Source organism: Solanum lycopersicum, chromosome 7 (assembly GCF_036512215.1).
Source record: "Solanum lycopersicum chromosome 7, SLM_r2.1".
In the NCBI taxonomy this organism is placed as follows: Eukaryota; Viridiplantae; Streptophyta; class Magnoliopsida; order Solanales; family Solanaceae; genus Solanum; species Solanum lycopersicum.
The window spans coordinates 58,365,042-58,392,277 of record NC_090806.1 but is presented as its reverse complement, the minus strand read 5'-3'; the positions used below and the strand labels follow the sequence as shown (position 1 = coordinate 58,392,277).

The following is a 27,236-nucleotide window of genomic DNA, read 5'->3' as shown; positions in this document are numbered from 1 at the left end:
CATTTTCTGGTGGTAATAGTTGTATTCTTGGAAGAAACACATATTTTGTTGCAGAATGACCACTTGATATTTCTGCATGTAGGACATTTTGTGAGAAACCTCGACATATCATTCGTGTGCCGTTGCATAAGCCACTTGAAGGGTCCAAATTCCTTAGCAACATGATAGGTGCATTTTCCTTCAATTCTAACCTGCATTAAATAAGATATGTCAAAATCTATCCATTTTTTTTATTTTTTCCGCCTCTTGTAAGTTGTAATGCATTATGTTCAATACCTATGTGGTGGGAGACCATTTGGTGTTAAAGTATTTAGATATTCTTCTTGGTAATAGTTGTTGGTGTCATCTTCTGCTGAGTCAAAGCTATTGAATATCTTGCTTTCACCTGGGAATTGAGATATTAACTTGTTGTTAATTTTATCCACATGGTCATTTCTGCTTGCTAAAATAGCTCTTTCAGTGACATATTTTGTTGTTGCAGCATTTTCTTGCAGGTTTTGAAATATCTCTTTTTATTATGGATTCTTCTGGAATTTCATCCTTGGAATGTTTGATTGTTAATTGTTATGGGAGGAGGATTAAATTTTCTCTTATTGTTGGTTCATCATCGTTACCCACTCGAAGTAAGAACTCACTGAATGTTGGATCTGTTCTTGCTCTCATATTTCTAGTAAATTGAATCTTCTCCATCAAAGGCCAGAGATATGATTTGACCAAACTTGCATTTACAATTTTTGCTCGAGTTGATTTTGAAACTACTGGTAACACCTGTCGAAAATCTCCTCCAAAAACCATGACTTTTCCGCCGAATGGTTTATCGATGTCCATTATGTCTCTGAAGCTCCTATCGACTGTTTCTATTATTTGTCGTTTGGCCATTGGTGCTTCATCCCATATAATCACTTTTGTTTTTCTAATCAATTTGGCAACACCACTTTGCTTTGACATGTTTGTCATAGTTGATTCACTTGTTTGAAGAGGGATCTCAAACCTTGAGTGTGATGTATGTCCTCCTGGTAAGATTGAAGCAGCTACACCACTGGTTGTTGTTGTCAAACCTATCATACCTCTTGATCTAACATTGGCAAGTAATGCACGATATAGGTATGTTTTTCCAGTACCCCCGGGTCCATCCACAAAGAATATTGCAGTTGTTCCAGCATTGATTGTTTGCATTATTTTTGTAAAAGCATGATGTTGTTCTGGATTTAACTGTGACTGTGCATCAATATCTTCTGGTGGTATTTGCACGGACATTTCTTCATTTATTTCTCTACATTCTGATGAACCAACTTCGAGGAAATTGTGATATAGTTAAGGAATGTCATATATGTCTATGCTTTTGCCCATACTTTGCAAGCAATTATTAATACTATTCAGAGTAGACTGTAGTATAGTATTGTGTGAGTTGCCATATAGCCTGTTGAAGTCCTCTGACATATCCTCATAATAAGTATCCCATAGTTTTCTAATATCCGTTGGGTTACAATGAACCAAAATTGTAGCAAACAAACTTCTAAGAGCGAATGGCATTTTGAAAACAACAGCCTCTCTCATACATTCTGATATGCTGTTGACAGACTCAAGTAACCCTCTTTCTTTGGCTCCTTCTTTGAAGGTTTGACATTGCTTGCCATTGACCGTGAGTAGGTCGTTGAATGACAATGGTCCCCTTACATGGTTTAGTAACAACTGCTCATAATATCTTTCCCCTTCTCGAGGATTAGCTGTGAAATATAATCAATATGTACTAATTAGTAAGTTTAAAAATTATCAATGTGTATGATTTTATAGCTTACTTCATTCAGCTTACCGATTGTAATGCGACCAATTACAGATCTTGTTTTTCTTTTTGTCCAAGTCTTTACCTTTGAATTCCAAACATAATACTTTGGAAATTCTCTATAAAGATATGTTTTTGCTTCAGAGTCAATTGAGCACATTCTGAAATATTCGGTCAACATTGTTTGCTTGACACCATCCCAGGCGATGACATTTTTTAAATTTTGATTTTTCCAGTAAAACACTGTGATTTTGTTTTGAGTTAGTATTTGTATTTGATAATTTAATTATTTCTTTAAGTAAATGTGTATTATAATGCATTAATATCTGTACCTGAATGTTTTTCTGGCAAATGTAGTTGAAGGTTGATGACTGCAGGTTGCATTTCAGTCAAGTTGAATTCATACATTCTCCATAGTGCTTCAGGCGGTGAGACCCATCGCGCATCTTGAAATGTTTGTATTTCGTCAATAACATTTTCACCATCATCAGACTGAACATAAACTGCACACCGATCATGTCCTTTATATATATACTTGTATAGATGCTTTATTGCTTTGACTCCTGAGAAAACCTCAACATTAATGTGACAATTGTATCTTGTAAGCAGATAAGGGCTATAAGGTACTACCCATTGATTTGTCATATGCATTCCACGAACAATCTCTATTCTTCAATCCATTCTTCTTTTATAAATTGGATATCCATCCTTTGCTTGGATTGATTTGTTGTTGTAGGGCCTTGGGTAATGATATTTACACTGTCCATTTTGCATGCATGTGTTTGTTGGACGTTTGTTTTCACATGGACCATGCATCATATGTTTGAACACTAATTTATGCAATATAGGATACTCATATTTATCTGGAATCTCTGCTGAGATAACCCTATCGTACTGATCTCCTGATTTGATGTTGTGCCCTTCTTTTAATATGAGAAGTATGTGTACGTGTGGTAGTCCTCGTTTTTGAAATTCTACCACGAATACATGAGCAACAACAATTCCAAATATTTCTTTCTTGAAAATTTGTTCTTTTAGATCCTGCAACTTAGCTCTGAATACTCTTGTTACCAAGTCAGGTCTATCTTGAGGAGTTTGTCCGAGGCGCGATTCTTGTTGGATTTCAATCCAGTCAGGATTGCACGTCATTGTTATAAACAGATCTGGTCTATCAAAATGTTGTACCAAAGCCATTGCATCCATATAGCGTTTTTTCATATCTCGTGGCCCCCCAATAAAAGATGATGGAAGTAGTATTCTTTGCCCAATTCTATCTCCATTGCATTCTCCCGAGCTGACACTATCAACAATACCTTGATAAACCTCTCTTCTAAAATTTGATTGTTCCTTTCTGAAATATTCTAGCCTTGTTGTTTCCAATTTTATGTACATGTCAACCACAAATTGTTGTAGTAATCTTCCACATAGTAGTAATACTGACCTCTCTGTTTCTCGTAGTTGTAGCTTATAACAATAGTACTCTCTGCAAGAAACATTTCCCTTTGTCTCACGGCGGACATCTACAAGTGAAAGGAATCATATTAACATTATTTTTATTTTATGTTGGTTATCATATTGGTATAGTAGAAAAATGTATTTTCTTATAATTGTATTGTGTACGCCTTTGGTAGTATTCTTATATATAGTATATGTGTTTTTTATCAGTTGCTAACTTGTGAAGAACATGATTATATTTTTGCTATAAGAGACCATAATGTAATATATTTTACCTTGATCCTCGTTGGCTAATATTGCATCAGCTGATATGAATGTTGGAATATCATTTAGTATAGGTGGTGAGTGAGCACTTCTTCTGTGAGGCAGTCTTTTGCTCTGTTTTCTTATTCCTTGATGCCATCCACCTTCACCTCTTGGGAATAACAAAGGATATTGAAGAGGGTCATAACAACCAAAATAGTGTTTTACTCTATGTTTGTACCCTGAGTGCTCATGAACAATTATTTCTCGATCAAAAGGTATATTTGGATTGTTTCCATCGATCCAAATTGCTGCTACTTGACTTACCGAGGGTCTGTTGTACACTCGTTGATCCAAAGAGGCATTTGCAGCAATACGAAGTTGAAAATTGTGGAAACTTGTTTGGTTTTTTAATTGGCAAAATATTTGTGCATATGGGTTACTCTCCATTACCTGTTTGATTTTTGTTGCAATATGGTCTGAAAGAATTCCTTCATTCACCTTCGATAGCCTGTTGGTCAATTCGTTGTCTGTATCAAAGAAGTATAGTTGGAAGTAACATGGATTGTTATCACGTGGTAGCAACGATGGTAGATCGTGATAAATTTGACCTTGTGCCCTGAATGTGTATACTCCTTTTTTTGCAGATGCTAGTTCCTTATCCAGGTTAACACCAAAAGATGTAAAGCAAAGATACTATTATATGCACGAATATTTTTGCAAAACTCTACCGCATCTGGAGTAGATGCCACAAACATTTCATATAGTTCTGTTGGTGCTTCAGTGTTTGTTAATTTGATATATCTGCTTGCACAACAGAATGCTGGAGGTTCATGTTCCAATCTTTTTGCAGCACAATAAATACATTCTGGGACGCCTTTCAGCACGTGCAGATATGATAAAGATAAGTTATAAGCAAGAATTCCTATATATAGAAATATTTTTAGCGATATGTTAGAAATGTAATTTGATAAAATTATTGAACGTTCAAGTTATGTAAGATATGAATAGGGTTTTCCGATGTACCTCTAACTTCAGACTCTTGAGATAATGCTCTAAATAGCCAATTGATTTTACGCTGATTTTTCAAACGTGGATGTTCATCTTCGAGATGTGATATTGTTTGGGTTGCTAATATATACTTATCCACTCTTCGCAATGTGCTTTGCAATTGACTTTTCTCTATAAGGGGAACATTTTTTGGTACATTTAGACAAAGGATGTAATATTTTTGTATGTGTATATGCGAATATGTTTGCATTGTACTAAGTACTCATGTATGTTGGATTTTACATGATTATGTAAGTTCTTACCTGTGTTGGTGGAATTTTTTTTTATATAGTTGTCATGCTGATGAGTTTTACTGGTAGAAGGAATGTTTTGTTCTTTATCACCTGCTTGATTTGGCATGAAAGGAGTGGTTATATTTGTATCAACTGTGAAGTGAAGTGAATAGAAGGGTTAAATTTAATTTTGAATTGTGATAAGTACTTAACATATTAGATTTACCTTGATGTTGGTTGTGTGTCATTGTTGATCTGATGGTGATAAAATTTGGATTGTTGGTGTGACACTTCTCTTATCTCTTCCTATTTAGTATATGTAATTTAGCATTGATCTAAAATATAACGGAATCATTAATGGCAATTGTAGTCACATATTTGACATATATAGGAAAAAACATCTATTATAGGGTAGGATGTATGCAAACCTTTTTTTATGTATGAGGATACACATTGCAGCAGAAGATTGTTGTTGATCTGTTTTGAAGTAATAAATTGCATACATTGAATGTTTAGTGAAACAGTTAACAAAATTCATTGATATAGGAAAGTAAGTTAAAAATAAAAGCGATGTTAGGTGAAGTTGCTTGATGAAAAAAGGTAAGTTGTTTTTAAATATTAGGGAGATAATAAGCATTGGTAGATAAAAATAAGGAAATTTTAAATCAATTATATATTATTTTTTTTCCTCTTTGATCTTCTTTTCCATCAGATAGGGCATGATGTTTTTTCCTTTAACCTTCCTGGTCCTTTTTCTTTGTAGTTGAATTAGTGGGGCTTCGTCATCACTTTCATCTAGTACAATTTGTTTTTCTACCTCATGTATTCTCAATTTATGTGAATTATCATCTGCAATGACTTGTTTAATATTGTTAGTCCTCTTGCATGTATTTTTTTTGTGTGCATTTTCAATGTCAGTTTCAACTGCTGCAATATCTTTTTCAACATGAGGTATGCCTGCAACTGTTCCTTTCATTTTTTCATCATCACTTAGTATCTTCGTCATCTTGCTTCTTTGTTTTGTAATTGGCATTTTAACTTTGGTTTGATTTGGTGGTAATTTTTTGGAAACCTCATGTATCTCCATAGCTATCACATTCATGTTTGTGTCAACATCTGGGAATTTACGATCAATCTTAACAAGGATACTGAATTCTTTCCCTTTACTCAATACCATCTTGCGATAGTATGGTGATTGTTCTTTCTGTGAAATATGAAAACGTATATATTAGCCTTACAATTGAAATAGGGTAAAGTTATTTATACAAGCCAATATTTCATAGAGTAAGTGATTTACCTTTTCAGATGTAGAGAGAACATACTCTTTTACGTTACAACCAAAATAGTATTTTGCAGCATCAAACATTGTAATGCTTAGAAATTGATCCTCGGCAGTTACATCAATCTTTAACCGATATCTAAATCAAATTGGATGTTTTAATCAGTGTGGTGCTAATTATTTGATAGCGACATAGTAAGCTCATTAGTTAATAATATTTTTTTCATGCATTTGGAGTAAAGTTTACCTCGCCTCATAATCAACATCTTCAGCTCTACAGTAGGTACAAGTTGCAATACTATTCATAACAGTAACTCGCTTGTAGCATTTGTTGCAACTAGGATACCATGGGTCGGTGTTACTGTCAATGTTAGTAACCATAGCATTGAACTTATAGTACATGTCCTATACGTAAATTCAGTAAATCACGTAATTACATTTGTAATATATAATTAGAGTAAAAGATGAGTGTTGTATAGGAAAGTACCTTCACAATGGCAAGTGAACCATTTAAAATATTACTAATTTTCACTTGACGGGCAGTTTGCATTAGTTTGCTTAGCATTAGATTTACGTCAATTTTTTCTGCCTTCATGTTGTCATTCCTGAAATTTTTAAGAAATGAATAAAAAATATTAATGATGTGGCATGTGGGTAGCCTCTAAATAAGTGTGATGAAACATGTATTACTTACCATTTTTGGAGATTGTTTGCTTTTTCAAATTGTGAATTTATAAGCAAACTACTAACAGGAGTTGTGAAAAGGACAAAATTCCCTATTTCAACAGAAGTAATTAATTCAGTGATACTTTTATGTACTTTGAAAATTGACTCAAATATATCAAGTGTGGAGATGTATACCTTGATAAATTGATGATTTTACATCACAAAAGGCAAGAACTGGTTTGTCACTTTCAAGACTTTGTAACATTTGACCTTCGATTTCAGCAAAGTCTCCCCATAAAGTCATGACTTTTCGATCATACCTATACAAGTAACAATTTTTTTTATGATAAATGTTTATTAACGTGAAATATTTATATGTAGGATGCATAAAAAGTATATGTTACCTTTCGTTTGTAACGATTACTTCGCGTCTAATGCTTCGTCCTTCTCCAGTTAGTGCTTTTACTTTGAGTAAAATACACACCACATCTATAAAAAATAATGTATTAAAAAACCTATTTTCTTAATGTATGGAACAAACAATAAACATTTTGTGAAATTTACCAAACAAACTTTCATTATTGATTTTTTCAGCTTCATCAAATGTAATAAATTCATTTGAAAATTGTTCAGTCTTAAAATGACTTTTGTCCTCAACGACCTCGGTGTTGTTCATAAATGCTAGTTCGAGCTCCTTATGTACGGATAAGAAGTTTGGTTTAGGTCCATTTAATTTTCCATTTATAATGTAGTAACTTTGACTAAGTTGAAAAGACTTGTTCCATGCATGAACATCTTTGTTGAAAAGAGTGGTTTGTATTTTTGTACCCTGTGGTTAGGAGCATAATCATTATAATTCCAAAAGAAGTTAACATATTAAATAATGTATATAACAAAATATTAAAATAGAGTTACCTCTTCATCGACTAATATCAGTTGCCAACGAATACCTTCACCATTTGTATTTTTATACTCTTTTGTTAAACTCCGACGAATGACTAAGACTTTAATAACCCATTCTGTTGCATATTTATTCAACTTGCTAATTGGTAGGCACTGGTTCTCGAGCTCTTCTAGACTTGTCGTTGTATTGTTGTAGTATCTAGGATGTGCTAATACAATATATATTTGTGACGTAAATGCTATTTGTTTTTATATAATTAGTGTTCTTTTGGTCTAATAATAAAAATGATCAAGAATGTAATATTCACGAAACATAAACTATTTTTCTTTTTAAATTTTAAAAGCGAGCAACTTCAACTAACAATAGTATAAATATCACATTAATTGAAGCAAGTTCCAGGGTGGAGAAATAATACATATTCTTGTGTTTCCAATAGCAAGAAACCTGCTAACATTATTAGAACATGAAGAGATGATAAACGTAGATTCAAATAGAAGTAAATCAATAAAAATGTAACAAGTTACTATAACAGAAATATTGCAAACGTATAGAATTCAAAATGGAAAAGTACATGGTGGACAATCTGTTTGCATGTTATGATAATAACTTTATTCTATAATATCTTAACTGGACACAAATATTATGATTCAGCTTCAGCAGCTATAAATGTTTAAGTAAGACAAAACCTAAGATCTTTTGTAGTCACTGAACAATTAGAATCAATGTCCTATAACATGAAATAACCAAAGTCAGGCAAGAAATCAAAACCTAAACACTGATAAAGTCATGCTTTTGAAAATTAAAGGGAGTAACTGACTCCAATTCCCATTTTTACAATATCCTAAGATGTAGACTAAAGAAGACGTGCAAAATTTAGTTTCTACAAATCAAGGCAAAGTACCCATCAAATGAAAAAATATATTTCCCTATCTAAGATGATAAATGGAGCTATTGATAAAGTCCTTCCAAATCCTAAAGCATGGCATACCATTGTATGCATCAAGTTTACATCAAAATTTACCATCCAAATACAAGGGAAATGCAAGAAATTAATTCTTGTATACTCACTTTACCTCTTGCAATTATCCAAAAGAGCCTAACTAAAAGAAGTAATGGATATTCATTTTGCTATCTAATGCTCCAACATATGATAATGATGATAACAATCTTGATCTGTTCACATTACATGTTTATTTTCGCTTGTCTGCTTAACGTCTGAAGCAGGATCAGTAAGCAAATCATAACTCACCATGAGGCATAGTGTTGGAAACTGTGCTTTTGTAAAGTATTTTTCTTCCTAGCAATCCAACTCCTTATGTCCTGTAAAAATCATGAATACACAAACTGATGAAAAAGCTCTATAAGCTGTCAACAAAGCTCCAAATTTGCAGTAATCACCTGCATAGCTCAATTTTTTCTGCAAAAATCAATAAATAATCCCCTCACGTAGACTAATGCTTATTATTGTAAATTTTATTTCCTTTATTCTTCACTTCTTTAGTAAGTGAAACATGTACAATCTTACGCAAATTCGTGTTATTTACTTTCAAGTTGCAGAGTACGAAATTACCTTGGATCTAAAAGAAACTCCTTCGGAATATAATTGATTCCTACTCTCAAATCTATTGCAGCAAGTTCAATTATTTTGAACGCGCGAGAACCTGCTTCAGAGAGATATTAATTACAACTTACAAGTAGGCAATCAAACTCAACCTTTGTGAATCAGGTGAGCACTTTGTTTTTCAAATAATATGTATATCCATATGCCTATGTAGTTTATGACAGAGCACTTTTTTTACATGATGCAGGCTTGGCTTCCAAGTGAAACTCCAGTAAAATTGCACTGGTATAGGAAAAAGGAATTGTTGAACTTGAGAGGAAATGAAATTGGAAAGCTTGAGGAGTGGGACAGGGTTTTGACTATGCTTATTACAATGACCTTGGAGAACCTGAAAAGGATTCAACTTATGTCAGGCCAATCCTAGGATGATCTACAAAGTATCCTTATCCGCGTAATATTGTGAGGTATGCAAAACTAAAAGCTATCAAGTAAAAGTAATCGTAATGTGCGAGTTCATATAAGACAATGTAAAAGCTATCAATTAAACTCGCAATGTGCAACTCCACTGAACCTTATGACAATCCACTTGCAGTTGCAACTTCCTTTGTTAAGAAGTTGGGCGTACCGAAAGAAATGAACAAGCAGGGACGTCATATTACACATGAAAACAGAATGACCTATTCAGATAGGAATCACACACTTTAGCAAACATATATATATATATATATATAGAGAGAGAGATTATCATGTCTTCTCACGTGATAAGTTTAAGTTGAACCATCAAAGGGATGTCACATGGTAAAAGTTAATCCACATGAAACAAAACGTTTCAAAGTTGGTGTAGAGGCTTTACAACGCAAATTCAAATTATTCAGAGCGTTGTATATATACACAGACAGTTGTTGTGTGGAGTATAGTCAGTCACTTTCACCAACCACTAAAGTTTACCAATTTGTAGAGACCTCAAGACTAAAGAGAAGAGTGTCCCATTTTCAAACCAAATGTTCCTCACCAGATAGATGCAGATACTAACAACCTATAGTTGGATGACATCTTACTTTAATGGTATTACTTCTAGACTTTAGTAACACGAAGTATCCATAGCTATCTGAATTTCAAGGAATTGGTTGATTTACCGTCAGAAATCAAATTCAGTCCTTAATAAAAGAGATTTTTTCTTTTCTTTTTTCACCTTTAAATTACAGAAAACAATATAGTTAGTCCAATCCACGTTCCTTCGTGCAACAAACAAACTTTCCCAACATGATACTTCATGTTCATCAGAAGTTACCTTCAGATTATCCTCAGGCTAAGGGTGTACATATATTTCAATTAGCAGCAAAACAGAGCAAAACTAAAGCATTAACATCAGCAAAAGTAGATTAACCTTAACAAAGTGACCTCGCATATTGTCCCCTAAAACAAAGTTAAACACTTGCAGTGTTTTAAAACCACAAACAACATTTAACAAAAGTGAATGATTAAAAGTAAAAAAAAAAAAAGGCACGGAATGATGTGGACTAATTGACTGGAAATCCATTGACAAATGATATTCTATTATATGTTGTGATGAAAAACGCAATTCAATGAACAATAATCCCACTTATGTTAAAAATTGACTGTAACTATTAGGCAACAAAAACAGAGCACCAAAAATATTTACTTGTATATCGTCCAGGCACAGAAAAGAGAAACAATTTAATGGACAATAACATGTGATTTGAGACATTTATACAGATGATGAGAGTAGCTGAAAAGGTTTTTGGAAGAAGGATAATGAAACTTCATAACAGTTGCAGAAGAGAAGTGGAGCAGCAAACGATGGGCGTTTCTGAATAATTAAATTAGGGCTGTTAGGAAATTAAATTTATAATAATTAATATTTAACTAATATATTTAATAAATTAATATATAAATGATATTGTAGGGTTAAAACGGTAAATCAACTTTGGGGTTAATAGGTTTAACTAATATATTTAATAAATTAATATATAAATGTTATTGTAGGGTTAAAACGGTAAATCAACTTTGGGGTTAAGAAGTTCGTGCTTATAATAATATATGATATGATAAGGAGATACATAAACTACATTAACCAAATTTAATAGGATTGCTGACTTTTTTTTATGAATGTTCCACTAATTCAGTTGTATTTTAATTTATAATACTTTTTCTTTTTATTAAAAGGAAAAATAATTGGGATAATGCCCAAGTACCCCCTCAACCTATGCCCGATATCTCAGAGACACACTTATACTATACTAAGGTCCTATTACCCCCCTGAACTTATTTTATTAATAATTTTTTACCCCTTTTTAGCCTACGTGGCACTATCTTGTGGGCCCAACGATGGTTGATTTTTTTTCCCAAACTAGTGCCACGTAAGCTAAAAAGGGGTAGAAAATTATTTATAAAATAAGTTCAGAGGGTAATAGGACCTTAGTATAGTATAAGTGTGTCTCTGGAATTTCGGGCATAGGTTGAGGGGGGTACTTATGCATTTTCTCAAAATAATTTGAATAAGTATGTTTTAATAAATAATTATAGACATTATTTTATTTGCTATCATCGTGGTAATAGATAACGATATTATAATAAATTTGTCATATATATTAAAAGTAAATTATGCATGTAATACAAATTATTATAAGTGCGCTAATGATGTATATGATTGATTGGTAAGAAATTGACACAATATTATATGTATAATGAAGTGATAAATGTGTATCCATGAATATATACTATATGTAATTTATATATTATTCTCTATAATATGTACTAAAATTATATTATAAATATACTATAAGTATTCGATAAAGAAATTGTTAATATTATAAATTATAAATATTTTCTTAATATTAATATAAAATATGTAAGTTTTCATTAGATTTTGTTGTTATACAATATTTACTTTACATAGCTTTTAACGTATTAGAAAACAAAATTATCTAATTAATCAAATAAATTTGATTTGATAATTCTCAACAAGGAATTTCAACTATAATTTTGATAGAACTTTTATCCAATACTTGCTTAATTGACAAATAAAATTATTAATATAAGAGAAAATGCATTCATCTAATTAGTCAAGCATAAATTTATGAATATCCTTAACAATGTAATCTTTAGTTATTAATTTAATATTTTGGGATAATATTTTTCTACAGGTATCTATACATACACAATAGATAAGCTAAGTTACTTCCTTAAATTACATTCCCCTAAGGTTTTGTTTGTTTTTTGGGATTAAGATATTTGAATTTTAATACATATTTAAATAATTAAGTTGTTATTTAAATAGAAAATATATATATATATATTCATTAAAATAAAATTATTGTTTGATTAAAAAAACTGATTACTTATGATCGATAGTGATGGTCGTGAATGATAGTGATGGTAAGAGTTGTGATGTAAAGATTGTTAGTGTTATAGTGACTGATGCAATAGTAGTGATCGATAATAGTGATGGTGGTTATAATGACGAGATGGGGATGCATGTAATAATGGTGATAGCGAATGAAGCATGTGTGGTGGGGAGTCGAGTGGTACTAGTTATAACAATGGAACTATAGATTGACCATAATGGTGATAGTTGTTGAGTGATGGCGAAAATGGCGACGAGATACAATATAATGACAGAGCCAAAAAGGTGATATATATGATAACGAACAATTAGGATGACTTTCCAGTAACAATGATAATAACAGAAATAATTGATGATGGTAATTGACAACAAAAATTGATTGATAATGATTATAATTACATAGGTGATTAGTGGTGTCACATGTGAGTACTTACAAAAATTAGCAACAAAAATACCTCTTATATTAAAACTTTGTTCAAAATTTTATATATTGATTAAAACCTATTCAAATCAAAATAAATAAATATATATATATACAATAGGCTATATAATTTGAATCATTCAAATTAAAACATTTATCAAGTATCCTGACAATATGATTTAGATTAATTGTGGACAGGAAGTTTGAAGAACTAAAGGAGAAAAGTAAAAAGGCAAGTAATTAAAATTGATTGCAAATAATGAAGTAAAGAAAAATAAAGGAAAGTGAAAGATTATTTTGTGCATATATTTGTTTGAATGGGAAATGAAAGTAAAAAAGTATTTTCTTAATCACAAAGGAAGAGGAATTTCATTATTTCTGTTGCAAGTGTTTTACTCAAAAATAAAATAAGGATAAAAATAATGGTTATGTTTTGAAAAATCAATTAATTTTATGATTTAAGAGAAATTAATTTTTCGAATTGACAGAGTTGTCAATTAATTTTTAGTAAAAATCAAGAAAAAACTTATAATTATTTTCAAAAGATTTAAACAGATAAAATCAATTGAAAAAAAATAATTTGAAGTTCAAATATACATTCCGAGAAGGCGTTAGGCCCTCGGAGTGTCCCCTTACTTGCAGTTGACCGACCGGCGATTTGACTAAAAATAATCTTGAACAAATATTTCCAAATTTTAACCAAGTATAGAAAATTCATTTTTATTTATTTACTTACTTATTATTAATATCATCTTGGGGAATTTCTTAAAGGGAAGTAATTTGTAAGTGTTGACAAAACCAATATTAAAAATAAAAGGCTGAGTAAGCAAAGTTAGTCAAAGTAATACAAATAGAAGTAAAAAGGAAGAGAGTATTAAATTTGGGTCTTCGGCCCAAATCTTTATAACCCGTCCTAAATCTAAAGTCACCCAAAAATGGATCTTGCCCCATTTTGGACCTGTTGGGCCTGCTGGAATTCCCTTTGGACTTCTGGCCCTATTTTTCCCCCAAAAAATGTGTATACGATTTTCGTATACCACTGTATATAGGCTGTATTCTATTCTTTTCTCTTGTATATTGGATTGTATACTGGAAGTATGAATCCTAGTTAATCTCCTCAAACACCTTTCTTAGCTTTTGGAGGCCTACAAATTTAACTTCCAACGATATTTGCTGCTTTCAAAACCTGTACGTCAGTTTTAGAGGGGCTAGCCTACTTCGAGAATGAAGGATTGAGCCTTCATGGCTCCGACAAGAGGACACAAGGAGAGGAAATGGAGTCCAAATGGATTCGAGGGGAATTTCACATGCACATAAAACAATTATATTAGCTAAGGAAGATAAGACATAAAAATAAGATGATAGAAAACACAAATGAAGAAGTAAAGTTGGCATGATTATTGGACTTGTTCCATAGAAGAAACATACAAATACCATATTAACACAAGCCTTGAATAAGATAAGCATATGTATACGATATGTAAACAACGATCTCTACAAATGTTTTAACAAATTAAAGACACATATAACTTCAATGTTCTACTTCCAAATAAATTATTAAGTTGCTTCAAGTTGTCATTTCTATTCATCATAAAATACACAAAGAAAATGGAAACTTAGATGTCACATACTAGCATTAGAAGCACTTCCACTTTAGGAAACAAACTCAAGAATAAAAAAGCCTTAGACAAAGAGAAAGGTTTCGAACTCACACAATGGGATATGTGTGACTTTAAGAGTAGCTTATAGTCTCCATGTAATTTAGTAAAAACACCAAAAGGCGATGATGGCTAAACTATTAAGTTAACAGTGATTAGTGGTGGCAAATGGGCGGATTGGGTCAAATATGAGCCGGTTGAAAGTGGGTAAACATTAAATAGGTAATCATTCAACCAACCCATATTTGATATGGATAAAAATGGGTTGGGTAAAATACTAGTTTACCTATATTTTACCGATATTTCATGAAGAAATAGTTCTTTACTTAAGAATTCAATATGGAGAAAATATTTTAGTCTTTTCTTAGATGAAATCTGTTGAAAATGCTTCATTTAGTTTTATTTTATTATAAAATTAAAAAAAAACTTAAAAAAAAAAAATCGGGGTTTGTGTGTGTGTGTGGGGGGGGGGGGGGGGGGCAATAGGGGGTGTTCTAGGGTAGGGTGAAAAAAATAAATATTTAAATTTAAAAATATTTTTTAAAAACATACTTAATAAATTTGAAGCTGGGGATTGGTTGGGGGTAGGGGCTTGGTAGGGGGTGGTTTTTTTAAAAATAAACTGAATTTTTTTTTTGGTGGGGTTGGACGATGGTAGGGGGATGAGGGTGTGGGCTGATGGGGGGACGATGGTAGAGATGAATTGAAGTTGAAAATATTTTTCTAAAAACAAACTTAATTTTTTGGGGGGATGGGGGTGGGGTGAGGGGGCTAGTAGGGGTGGGCGGGTTGGGGGGGGGGGGTTCGAGTGTAGTAGTGAAAAATGAAATTTTGAAGTCAAAATATTTTTTAAACATAAATATTAATTTTTTTTGGGCGGGGTGGGGGTGGGGGTGGGAGGTCGATAGTTGAAATATTAATAGGGACGTATATATGAAAGTTTTAAAAAATCACTTCTAAAACTAGGCAACAGAAGGTTTTTTGAAAATCTGAAAAAAACTTGGAATACCCATATATGACTCGTAGTTTACCATAATATGGCCATATTTTAATGGATAAAATATGGATATAAGCCCAAATATAACCCATATTTAAAAGTAAAAATTAAAGGAATCTCATAGTGTAAGATATAAATTACATCCTATCCCAATTAATTTACATTCTACGAAAAATCCCTTAAAAAGGTGACTTTGATACATAACTAGCAATCTAATACAATATAATTGATATAAGGTAAATAAATTATTGTTGAGCATAAAAAGGAAAAAAACTGTAATAATTAATTTTGTTAATTTAATTAGCTTAATTTAAGCGTAACTGAAACAAAACAATCCCTATCTTAACAGATAATCTACTCAGACCTTTCAAAATTCAAAATTACATCTTCTACGTTGAATAACAGTTTGTGAACATCCATCCATTGAGAAAAAGTGAGAAATACTGATTTTTTGTTGATAGAAGATGATTGTATCAATTTTACTGAGGCATTCAGGAATTTGGGTCAACAAAGTGTAATATGAAAGTTACAAAAGTGACATAATCATTTTTGGAAAATTAAGAGCGACATGGTTGTTAAATTATATTTAAAAGTGAAAAAAATGAATCACGATTTGCAATGTATTCATTATGCATTGACACAATTGAAAAGATTGATGGTGGTGTCCATGACTAGGACGAAACTTGTATGCATATGACGAGGTGCTGGTTTCAGTTGCAGATGCATTAAAGAATTTAACACATCATGATTGATCTTGGCACATGGGTTCATTGATATTGTTGAGACAGTGCACCGAAATATTACTCTACCAAGTATTGTTTTCGAGTGTCTGTTAATATTGTATTTTGTATGTGGGATATGTTTCTCCACTTAATTGAAGATCCTTTAAATTTTGATTCTAAATCATTGAAAATTTTGAGATGCAAAATTCTTCTTCTAATTCATTAAGGTCTTTTCAATTTTGATATAAAATTATCAAAAAAATTTAGAAGATACATCTGTGCAACTTAGCATTTTACTATTTATGTATGTTATTTAAATTGATAAGTATTGTATATTACACTAGATGCATTAAATAAGTAATTGTTGTCATAAGATGTTAGATTTGAAATCGATACATTACCGTGTGATAATTGCTATGTATCACGATAATTGCTATGTAATTGATGCATTTAGTATATATTCGAATTTACGTATCATATCTAAAAAATTAGTGCATGATACATTATTACTATTTATTATTGTCGTTTAAATTGATAAATATTGTATTTATACTAGATACATTAAAGAAGTTATTGTTGCTCATAAGATGTTAGATTTGAGATTGAGACATTATCATGTGGTAGTTGTTAAATAATTAATACATTTAGTTTAAATTCGAATTTACGTATCATATCTAAAAGATTAGTGCATGATACATTACTATTTGTGTAAATTGATAAGTGTTGTATTGTTATGGGATACATGAAGCATGCAATTGTTGCTCATAAGTTGTTTGCCTTGAGATTGATACATTATAAATTAGTATTTATGAATCATGCCCATATAATCCGACGTAGCTATCTATCATATACAAAAAAAATATATGAGATATATTTAGTAAAAAATTGATTTTTGTATCATGCCTAAAAAATTAGTGTGTGATATATTACTATTTATGTTTCTTAATTTGTTTGAGTAATACTTTACTTTATCAAAAGATACATTATACATGATATAATATTGTTTATGTATCTTCATTCGTTGCTGCTTTATTAAGATCTTGGGGGCCTTGATCTGGTTCGTCATCCTAAAATAGCAGCATGTAGTATAAGTCAGGATACATTAAATTAATAATGTTTCATATACAAACTTTATTTTGACTTATCAACCACATCTGATAATGTATTATATACTAAATTTTCTAATCATTCTAATATATTCTTATGTTCACTTGCTTCTGTAATAACACACGAATATTTTCATATGCGGATTAGAGTTCTGAAAAATTCTCTATTTCTTGTTGATTTTTGATAGTATCATGAATATTTTCATCTGTCGGTTAGACTTCTGAAACATCCGTCATTTCTTATTCTTAATAGTATCATCGGTCTGTATTTGTAGTTTTAGAACAAACAATTATTAACAAATACGTTAATGATACATTTAATTATATTCAAGAAAATATGTATAAGATATATAATGAACTATAAACACTATTATCTATAATATATCTCTACAGCCATAGATCTGATCTTCAACCTCAACAACAGATATAATCGTTTTTCAATCATGATGTGCAAATTTTTTTAATGGATCTGCAACTGAAGTCAACACCTCCTCTATTTGCATACAAATTTTGTCCTGGTCATGCATCTGGATTATTTTTTTTGCACAATTTTCGTCATCAAAATCGTATATTATTCAATTAGTATCTGGATTCATGTGAACATGATGAGACAAAGTAAAAATTAAAGTAAAAAGATGACAAACTCTGAGAGAGAGAGACAGAGAAGACGAAGTATGATATGTATCAATAAGAAACAACTGAAACAAAAATCGACTGAAGTATATTTGACAAACTTTGTGAGAGAAAACGTAAGATACAAAAGTGAAGATTGATGTTTGAAATTTGTTTGATTGAGAGAGAAAATATTTGAAAATCAATTTGGCATAATGCTTTGTAACTGAAAAGAGAATTGAGTGAAATTAGGAAAAAAAACAAGGAGTATAAGGAATGATGAATGTAGGAGGAAAGAGTGTATTATGTATATACCAGATTTCAATTACAAGTTAAATAAGGGATTAAAGTAATTTTGTAAAAAAGTAGGGAAAAGTAGACAATAAGAAACTTAAAGTTGTGTATTTAAATTATTTTTCCTATTTAAAATCACTCTTTTAACCCATATTTAATTGGCTATTTGGGCGGGTCAGTGAAAAGTGAACTTAAATTGCCAGCACTAACAGTGATCAAATAGAGTAGACCTAAGCCTAATTATAATAACAAGGAAGCAATTACCAATGAATGAAAGAAGCAAACTATTGAAGTAGTGATTAGGCTTTCTTTCTTTTTTTTTTTAAACAAAAAAATAAAATATGTGACTTATGCAAAGACAGTTATATACCCACATATTTAATAACTAATTTGAGAATTTTGGCACATGAGCAAAACAGTAAACCTAATTAACAAAACAATACTATTGCCTTGTGGCAATTTCAAATGTGAAATAAAGGGAGATTTTTGACATATTTTCACGAATTTTAAGTAAAGAGGGGAGACATACATAGGCGACAAAATACTACAATGAACTTAGCACAAAATTTTTATACCCCTGGGCATACATTGAAATCTAACAAACTCAAACCTTAAGACTTCATCCCCTCCGACTTGCGGTAAAAAAAAGTGAAATCTGATACTACATGATAATACGAATTCTCAACAGCCAAAAGAACCTTAAGACGAGCAGAATATTTCGATAACTAAACCAAAGGGTAGTCAGGAACATAGAGAAACAATAAAAGGGATGACAAAACACAATCAATTTAAACAGACATTTCATTAATTTGAAATAACTTGTTTGTGCATATGAATCAGATTGTCGATTCTACTAGGCAAGAGACACGAAAGATGCAGTAAGCAACAGATATGGAAGTCGAAATCACAGACAGAAGGTAATTTCGAGCTCTATGACTAAACCACAACTTTCATACCATACCAGTAGGAACATCAGTGAAATAAGAAAATTTTAACAGTGAAAATAAGAATTTGGGAGGGGAAGACGTCAAAACTTCATTGAAAACTAAAACAAATAACAACCAAGGGTTTTCAAATAAACTCCATCACTGGTTTTTAGACAAATGAGATTTAAAAGGGAATTTCAAAAAAAAAAAAACACTAGCAAATAAGCAATCTATACATCTGAGAACCGAGCAAACGATGCATTAAGAATAAAAGTATGTTTAAAACAAAAATGAGTATTACCTTTCGAGATGCAGCGACTTGAGACAAGTACGAACAGAAAAGATAGAGCTTCTATGACCACAAACAAACCCAATGAGCCTGGATGAATAAAATAGAAGTCGGCAAGAGCAAAATTGAAAGAAAAACTTGTTTTCAATCTCTATGCGACTTCAGGAGCTTTGATTTTAATGTCCTTTTTCTTTCCATCTTACTGGTTCTGTGTGTGTATATATACATATATATATATATATATATATATATATATATATATTTCTCCTCCAAAACAATGAGACAATAACGATTATATAGAAAGGGGGCTCGGATTTTGGAAAAGAGGGGGAAATGTTGCGAAAGCTAAATATATAGAGAGTGATGGAATCACAACTACTATATCTAAAGGTAGTTAATAAATAGTAAATGAGACAACAAAAAAAAGAACACCAGGAATTAACGAGGTTCGGCAACTTTTGTTTTCTTTTGCCTACTCCTCGGACACAAACAACCAATATTTATTTCACTCCAAAAGAGTACAAGTGAAATACTACAAGAGAGAAAGAAAAACAAATGCCTTAGGAGATGATAAGACAAGTGAGAGGTATGTTACAAATGAATTAGGAGCTACCTATTTATAATAGTGAATTCTTCCTATTGATGTCATCCATGACATCACAATATGTTAAAATGTCAACATTTACCTTGTGAAATCAATGGTTCACCTAAATTTCACCTACAAAAGTTGCTATCTTGACTTTTCTACTAATGAAGAATTATCCTCCTAACTACCATATCTTCTCATTAATCCATTTTTGAATCTTGTCAAATTTAACAGGAAAACCATCAAAATTCGGATGAGACCAAGCCCAATTCGAAAGTCAAAACTCTGAAAAATTCCATTTTTGAAGGAACCTTTTTTTCTGAAGCCTTAACCCTATTCCGGAAAGGGAAAGGGGAATGGATGGCTAGGATCAATCCCAACGTCCTTGCTGCTAAAAGTGTCTCGATCTCAAGGCGAGCAAGGATGAGAAGCAGCTGTAACAGAAAAAACCCAGTCTGCCATGGCCAAAAGCACCGTACTAGAACAGTAGGGGCTGCAGAAAGAGACGTTGAAAATCAATTTACGTCAAATTGTTTCTGAATGTTGTATTACATTTAGTGGGATGGTTTTTGTGGAGATGGGCTTGGGTTAGGCTGCTGGAAAATTGAAGGAAAAATTGTATATAATGGTAAACTAATAAATCAAATTAATTGCTATAACCACCCTTTAATTTAATTGTGCAAATTGTTTGTCAGTCACCTCTCTCCCTCAAACTCTAGTTCGCCACTCTCCTTTCTCGCTCCATCTCTCGCTCGCTTTCTCTCACTTTTATACAAAAACAAGTGTATTAAATCTGTTTCTATTTGTATAAAGCGAGAGGAAATTGTATAAATACATATATTTTTGTTTCCCTCTCTCCCCTCTCCCAGATCTCGCTCGCCACCCTCGCCTCTTTCGCTTATACAAACATAAACGAAATGTATAAATTGTGTTTCGATTTGTATAAAGCGAGAGAAAATTATATATACACATGCAAATACATATATTTTCATCCTATACACTTTATAATTATACAATAAAAATACTTCCGTGCCCAGTTTCTTTTGCCTTTCTCTCTTTCTCGTTTTATACAAATTCAAATTGTATATAATTTTTCTCTTTCTCGTTTTATACAATTCGATTCAATTGTATATTCCTTTTCCAAGTCTCTTTTGCCTTTCTCTCTTTCTCGTTTTATACAAAATCAAACTGTATATAATTTCTCTCTTTCTCGTTTTATACAATTCGATTCAATTGTATATTCCTTTCCCAAGTCTCTTTTGCCTTTCTCACTTTCTCATTTTATACAAATTGTATATAACTCTTTCTCGTTTTATACAATTCGTTTCAATTGTATATTCCTTTTCCAAGTCTCTTTTGTCTTTCTCACTTTCTCATTTTATACAAATTGTATATAATTTCTCTCTTTTTTGCGTTTTATACAATTCGATTCAATTGTATATTCCTTTCCCAAGTCTCTTTTGTCTTTCTCACTTTCTCATTTTATACAAATTCATATTGTATATAATTGTTCTATACACTTATTATTATACAATTCATTTTATACACTTCGTTTATACAATTTTCTGCCCAAGTATCCTTCTCTTTCTCATTTTATACACTTCGTTTTATACAATTTGCTTCAATTGTATATGTATAGCAAATTATACATATATACGTTTGCCATGGAGTGCAATTATGCAAACTTTGCTATAACATACAAATATGAATTTTATGTCTGCAATATGTGAAAGTTACCCAAAATTGAATTGAAAATTGGAAAATAGGCTACTGGAAAAAGTTGTAAAAGGCTTAAAATTAGCCTTTAGAGGAATTGAAGAAAATGATTGAATTGAGATTGAGATATTGTTCCATTTGATTACAATTATAGCCAAATTGAGCTTAATTAGTAATTATAGGATGAATAAAGATATAATTAATTAATGAGTTTCATAATTCTGATGAAATAAAATAATTATATCAATTATAAACTAATTAACTTAAAAATATAAATTATTATTTAAACCACACTAATTGTCTAAATACTTTATTAAAACTAAATTCTTTTTGAGATGATTTTTGAATAATCATAAAATATACTAATTATATACATAATTATGTAACATATACATATTATCTATAAATTATGAAAAATATCAAAACTATTTAAAATAACGAGCGAACTTTATCTTTTTTTTAAACAGCACATAAATAATTTTTTGTGATAAATCTTTATTGAAATTGATGTTTCTTAAGTGTGAAATTAGGTTTTAGACCTAACTCACACCCCAAAAGCTAGTTCAAAGGGAGGAGGATTGTCCAAGTTTCTAAGGAGTCCACCCATCTCATTAATCACCGATGTGAGATTTTTGTCATTCTTTAACATCCCCCTTACGCCCAGTGCTTAGCATCTGGTGCGTGGACAATTTTAATTTTGGGAGTCCCAACATTGGGTGAGACGGGCTCTGCTCTTGTACCATGTAGAAATTAGGTCTTGGCCTAACTCACACCTCAAAAGCTAGCTCATTCGAGTGAAGATGCAAAGCCACAGAAGCCGAAGGCTTAAGTAGCTCCCGATTAATCGTGCTGAGTACCCTGACGTAGTAATTAGATCCTGTAGTTGAACCAACTATGGCGTTATTCTGGTCAATCATCTCCATGAATGGCCAATTACTAACGGCACCGATTGGATCCGTTTTACCTCATCCTGTGCCCATAATGTTCACGGCGAAGGTTCTTCAGTTCGTCTTTCACGTATTCCTCTTGGATCTCGATGAACTCTAGCTGTCGCTGTAGAGATTTCAGGCGAGCATAGAGATCGTATTCGCCATTTTCGAAAGGAACGTCGTGTGACGATAAGTCAGGTCGAGTTGCCGGTAGCTTCGGTGAGGGTTTTGGATCGAGAACCATGGCTGATGCCATTGTTGGAAGTGGAAAAAAGCTATGACAGTTGATACACACAAAGGAAGGTGAGAATGGAGTGCAAAAGAAGAAAGCTACCGGAGGATTGCCCAAGCCTTATAAGGAGTCTACCCATCTCATTAATCACCGATGTGGGACTTTTATCATTCTTTAACATAAAGAAAGAAAAAGAATATTGTAACTACAATATCACTTTGATATAAATTATACAAAAGTTTCGTTTCAGTATTTTAAAAGACTAAATTAACTAGTGAGCAAAAAAATAGCACATATTTTCCTATTTTATTTCACCTAATTTAAAAGGGAAATAAAAGAAAGATCATGCATTAAAATTTTTTTTTGAAAGAATACTTTTAATATAATATGTTGTTAAGATAGTAGAATTATAATGTGATGTGCTACAAATCCAATTAGAAACTTGAAAAAATGGAGAGGAGTCGAATTCATAAAATCACATACCCAAGAACAATAATATTAAAGTAGTAACTGGCATCAAAATAAATGTTATAACTTTTAATTAATTTTAAATGAATAGTGTACCTCAAAATATGTCATTGTCTTTTATATCTCATATAATCTTCTATTACAAACGAAAAGAACAAATTATAATTTGAATCTCAAAATATCAATCATGTAAATTGAGACCGAAAGGATATTTTGAAAATTTGTAAATCTTTATACACGTGAAACCTTGATGATTGTGCATTTCGAAAAAATGATTGTGCATTTCGAAAAAAGTAACTAGAGGTGTCAAATGAGTCAATTGTGTTGAAATAGAAATTGGGTTGAATCTTGACCTACTCAAGTTTATTTTGGACTCAAAAAAATAGATTTGAGCTCAAATGGGCTTAAAAACGGGATTGGATCTTGATTCGCTTAATCTCAATCATTATATCGTTATTTAATTTCTATAACCACATTTTGAAGTTCAAACTTTAAGAAAATTTTTAAACAGAAGTTACATATAGATAGATAAATCCTAAAAAATATAAAGAGATAGTAACGTATATCTTCAATATAGCAATATACATTACATCAATGCATACAAAGAGTCTTAAAATGGGTTGAAGGTTAAATTGAATTCAATTGAAAATTCTCTTAAAATGGGTTAAAGTTTGAAAGAGTTGAGATTCAATCAACTTCAAATTATGAGCCAAAATCTTTAAAATTATGAATGGGTTACCTATAGTTGGACTTAGTTTTGACACCCTAGTAGTAACGTTTCTTGATTTGCAGTTGGTCCATATCCATAAAAGGATAGGATAATATACAAGAACACATCTTTTAGAGAGAAATGACTTGATTTAAGTTTGAGTTGTAGCACAACAATCCCAGTACATTTGTAAAAATAATTAACTTGCTATTACCTCTTAAAATACACTAATGTTGTAAAGGATTTTTACAAGACATGACATGAGTGCTCCAAATGACTTGGAAAAAGGAAAAAATCCCATGTTCCCAGTTGCCCTGATAGATATAACAGATTAAAGAACTAAAGAAAGTTCTCTTCTTCCTTTCTTTCTACTAGCTGGACTTAAGGGCATTAAACTACAAAGCAAGATTGTTGTTTGAAGCCAAGAAGAAAAAAGAACTACAGATTACATAATGCGTGTAGCCTGATATTCCAACTAAATCTTAAATTATACTCATAAGTTCTATAAACTATTAAAGTACATAATCATAAGTTTATATTATCATTTTAAATAAACATGCTCCGCGATGAAAATTAAACGCATAGATTATAAGCTTCAACCTGCTTATGAAGGAGCATCTAGTTCTATTTACCTATCACTAGTTTTAGCCATTTCTCAATATTCTTCCCTTCCACTGAATGCCATGGCACAAAGGAAGAATAATTGTCTTTCTTAGAGTTATCTGCACAGAAGGATTACAAAATTTTGTCATCTAGCTCGATTCTGCTGAACCCGTAGCTTTTCCTCAGTTTTCTTTCTTTCATGTCTCGCCTTACATCTTCCACCCCAGGCCAGTTTCCAGATTCAGCATATACCAAGCTTAACAAAGCATAATTAGCAGCATTTTCAGGTTCAGATTTGGCGAGTTTATGAGCCAAACGCTCTGCAACTTCAAGTCTTCCATGTAATTTACAAGAAGAAATCAGGGAGCTCCAAATTCTGTTGGTAGGTTTAATAGGCATTCTGCTAATGACCTCACTGGCATCTTCTAGCTTACCTGCCCTTCCCAGGAGATCAATGTAGCAAGCATAGAGCTCCACAGTAATTGAGCAACTTCTATCCTTTGATGCTTCATCAAAGATCTCCTTTCCTTCCTCAGAAAGACCGCAGTGATTACATGCTGATAGAATAGCAAGTAATGCAATTGAATCAGTCTTTATCCCACTCTCTTTCATTTCATTAAAAAGTTCCAACGCTTTATCTCCAAAACCATGAGTCCCATAAGCATTGATTAAGGCACTCCATGACGCAGAATCTCTTATAGACATCTCCTGGAAAGCTTGAGCGGAGTCCTTCAAAAAACCACATTTTGAATACATGTTTATGAGGGAGTTACCAATGAACAAATGTGAACTAAGACCACTTGTAAAAGCATATCCATGCATTCCTCGCCCATGGCATACCGATAGTAGATTAGTACAAGCACAAATTAGTGCTAATAAAGTAACATCATTTGGTTGAATTCCACTCAGCAACATCTCATTGAAAAGCTTTATAGCTTCTCGACAACTAGATTTATTTCGAGTATAGCTCGTTATGAGAGCAGTCCACATTACCACATCTTTTTTAGTTGACCGATCGAATACATTCTTTATAGTCTGCAGTGCTCCCCCACATCCAGAATACATGTGTACAACAGCAGATGAAAATTTAGCATCCGAGTCAAACCCATGACGAAATGCATATCCCTGAATCTCTTTTCCATACTTCAACTCAGCACAAGCTGGTAATAGACTAGTCAATGTAACTCTATTTGGTTTAACATTTTCAAACTGCATTGAACGAAATAATTCAACCGCTTCTATATGCAACTTTTCAGCTACACATCCAGATATCATGGCAGTCCAGGAGACTTCATTTTTCACTTCCATTCTCTGAAAAACAAGAAAAGCCAAATCTGGCTCACAGCATTTCCAATAAAAATCTACCAAAGCAGTTGTCAAGAGAATCGAAGTTTCCATTCTTTCATCAACTATTGTAAGAGCATGGATAGCTCTTCCTAGTTTAAAATTCTTGGTCTGAACACAAGCAGGTACAACACTAGCAATTAACTCAGGTTTTGGCACAAAACCATGTACATTATACATCTCCTTAAACAACTCCAATGATTCTAACAAATATCCATTCATATAATAGCAATTTATCATTGAATTCCAGGAGATGATATCTCTATCCGGCATTGTATCAAACAGTTGGTACGCAGTTTTTGTTTCGAAGAATTTCGCATACATTGATATAAGAGAATTAGATATTGCAGATTCTGATGAATACCCATTTTTGAGGACATAGCTATGAAGCTGAAAACCAAATAATTGATCATGAACACAAGCTTTGATGATTGAAGGAAGAAGGAAGGTGCTACTTGTATGAGAGCAGTGAACTTTTGCAGTGTAGAGCTCAAGGGCTTGATCATATTTTCCCTTCACAACCAACTGTTTGATTGTGTTGTGAACTTCTGAAAATGGTGATGATAAAGTTGATATGAACCTTTTGATTCTTTTTCCCATTTTATGATTTGGCCATTTTCAGTTCACCTTAGACCTTAGTCTAAAATGCCATGATAACTTTTGAGCTAAATTTTGTAAAAGAACAGTTTGGGCATAATCTAAAATTCTAAAATGTATGGAGTGGATAAATTAATCAGTTGAAATGTACATCACTTTTAATTATATACATCATCTCAATTGTTACATGAATGAAGTTTTAAGGCTTACTTGAACTAATTTGAATCAAAAGTAATTATTATAAACATTTCAAATATTGAAATGAATAAATCTTAATGGGAGAATTTAATTAGTTTAGTTGGTTGACTTTGAATTCTCGCTTTATTCGTAAGAACTTTTTTTTTATTATGATAGATGTCCTATCAACAAAAAGTGTGAGATTTCATTTATTTTTTTGATATCGGGTCATTTATATATTTTTCTATTTTAAAGCAATAACTTTCTACAACTAACAAAAGAGAGAATGTATTACACAAAATGGGATAT

General features: G+C 31.8%; 2 protein-coding genes and 1 long non-coding RNA gene across 3 annotated transcripts; all 3 read right to left on the bottom strand.

The window, feature by feature from the left end:
- Positions 1-564: 564 nt before the first annotated feature.
- Positions 565-6,638, bottom strand: LOC138337530 (uncharacterized). Its single transcript, XM_069287445.1, has 11 exons — positions 6,531-6,638; positions 6,291-6,448; positions 6,062-6,182; positions 5,582-5,968; positions 4,508-4,559; positions 4,213-4,406; positions 3,514-4,138; positions 2,771-3,303; positions 2,116-2,275; positions 1,413-1,727; positions 565-1,292 (listed from the first exon to the last, which is right to left on the bottom strand). The coding sequence occupies exons 1-11, from the start codon at positions 6,636-6,638 to the stop codon at positions 565-567; spliced, it is 3,381 nt and encodes a 1,126-aa protein (XP_069143546.1).
- An 11,026-nt stretch (positions 6,639-17,664) lies between these two features.
- LOC109120665 (uncharacterized) lies at positions 17,665-20,869 on the bottom strand. Its single transcript, XR_002028135.3, has 2 exons — positions 19,579-20,869; positions 17,665-17,972 (listed from the first exon to the last, which is right to left on the bottom strand). It is a non-coding gene; the product is annotated as an uncharacterized lncRNA (long non-coding RNA).
- Positions 20,870-24,675: 3,806 nt separating this feature from the next.
- On the bottom strand, positions 24,676-26,753 carry LOC101253005 (pentatricopeptide repeat-containing protein At4g31070, mitochondrial). The gene has a single exon (XM_004243859.5). The coding sequence runs from the start codon at positions 26,751-26,753 to the stop codon at positions 24,942-24,944; it is 1,812 nt and encodes a 603-aa protein (XP_004243907.1). The 3' UTR covers positions 24,676-24,941.
- Between the last annotated feature and the right edge of the window lie 483 nt (positions 26,754-27,236).

What these genes read in the sequence shown, in the direction of transcription:
- LOC138337530 (XM_069287445.1), bottom strand. Translation starts at nt 6,638, where the DNA reads ATGAAGGCAGAAAAAATTGACGTAAATCTAATGCTAAGCAAACTAATG. An exon ending in GTTCACTTGCCATTGTGAAG is followed by an intron (nt 6,449 to 6,530) that starts GTACTTTCCTAT and finishes ATTTACGTATAG; the next exon opens with GACATGTACTATAAGTTCAA. An exon ending in TCAAGAGTCTGAAGTTAGAG is followed by an intron (nt 4,407 to 4,507) that starts GTACATCGGAAA and finishes TTCTATATATAG; the next exon opens with GAATTCTTGCTTATAACTTA.
- LOC101253005 (XM_004243859.5), bottom strand. Translation starts at nt 26,753, where the DNA reads ATGGGAAAAAGAATCAAAAGGTTCATATCAACTTTATCATCACCATTT.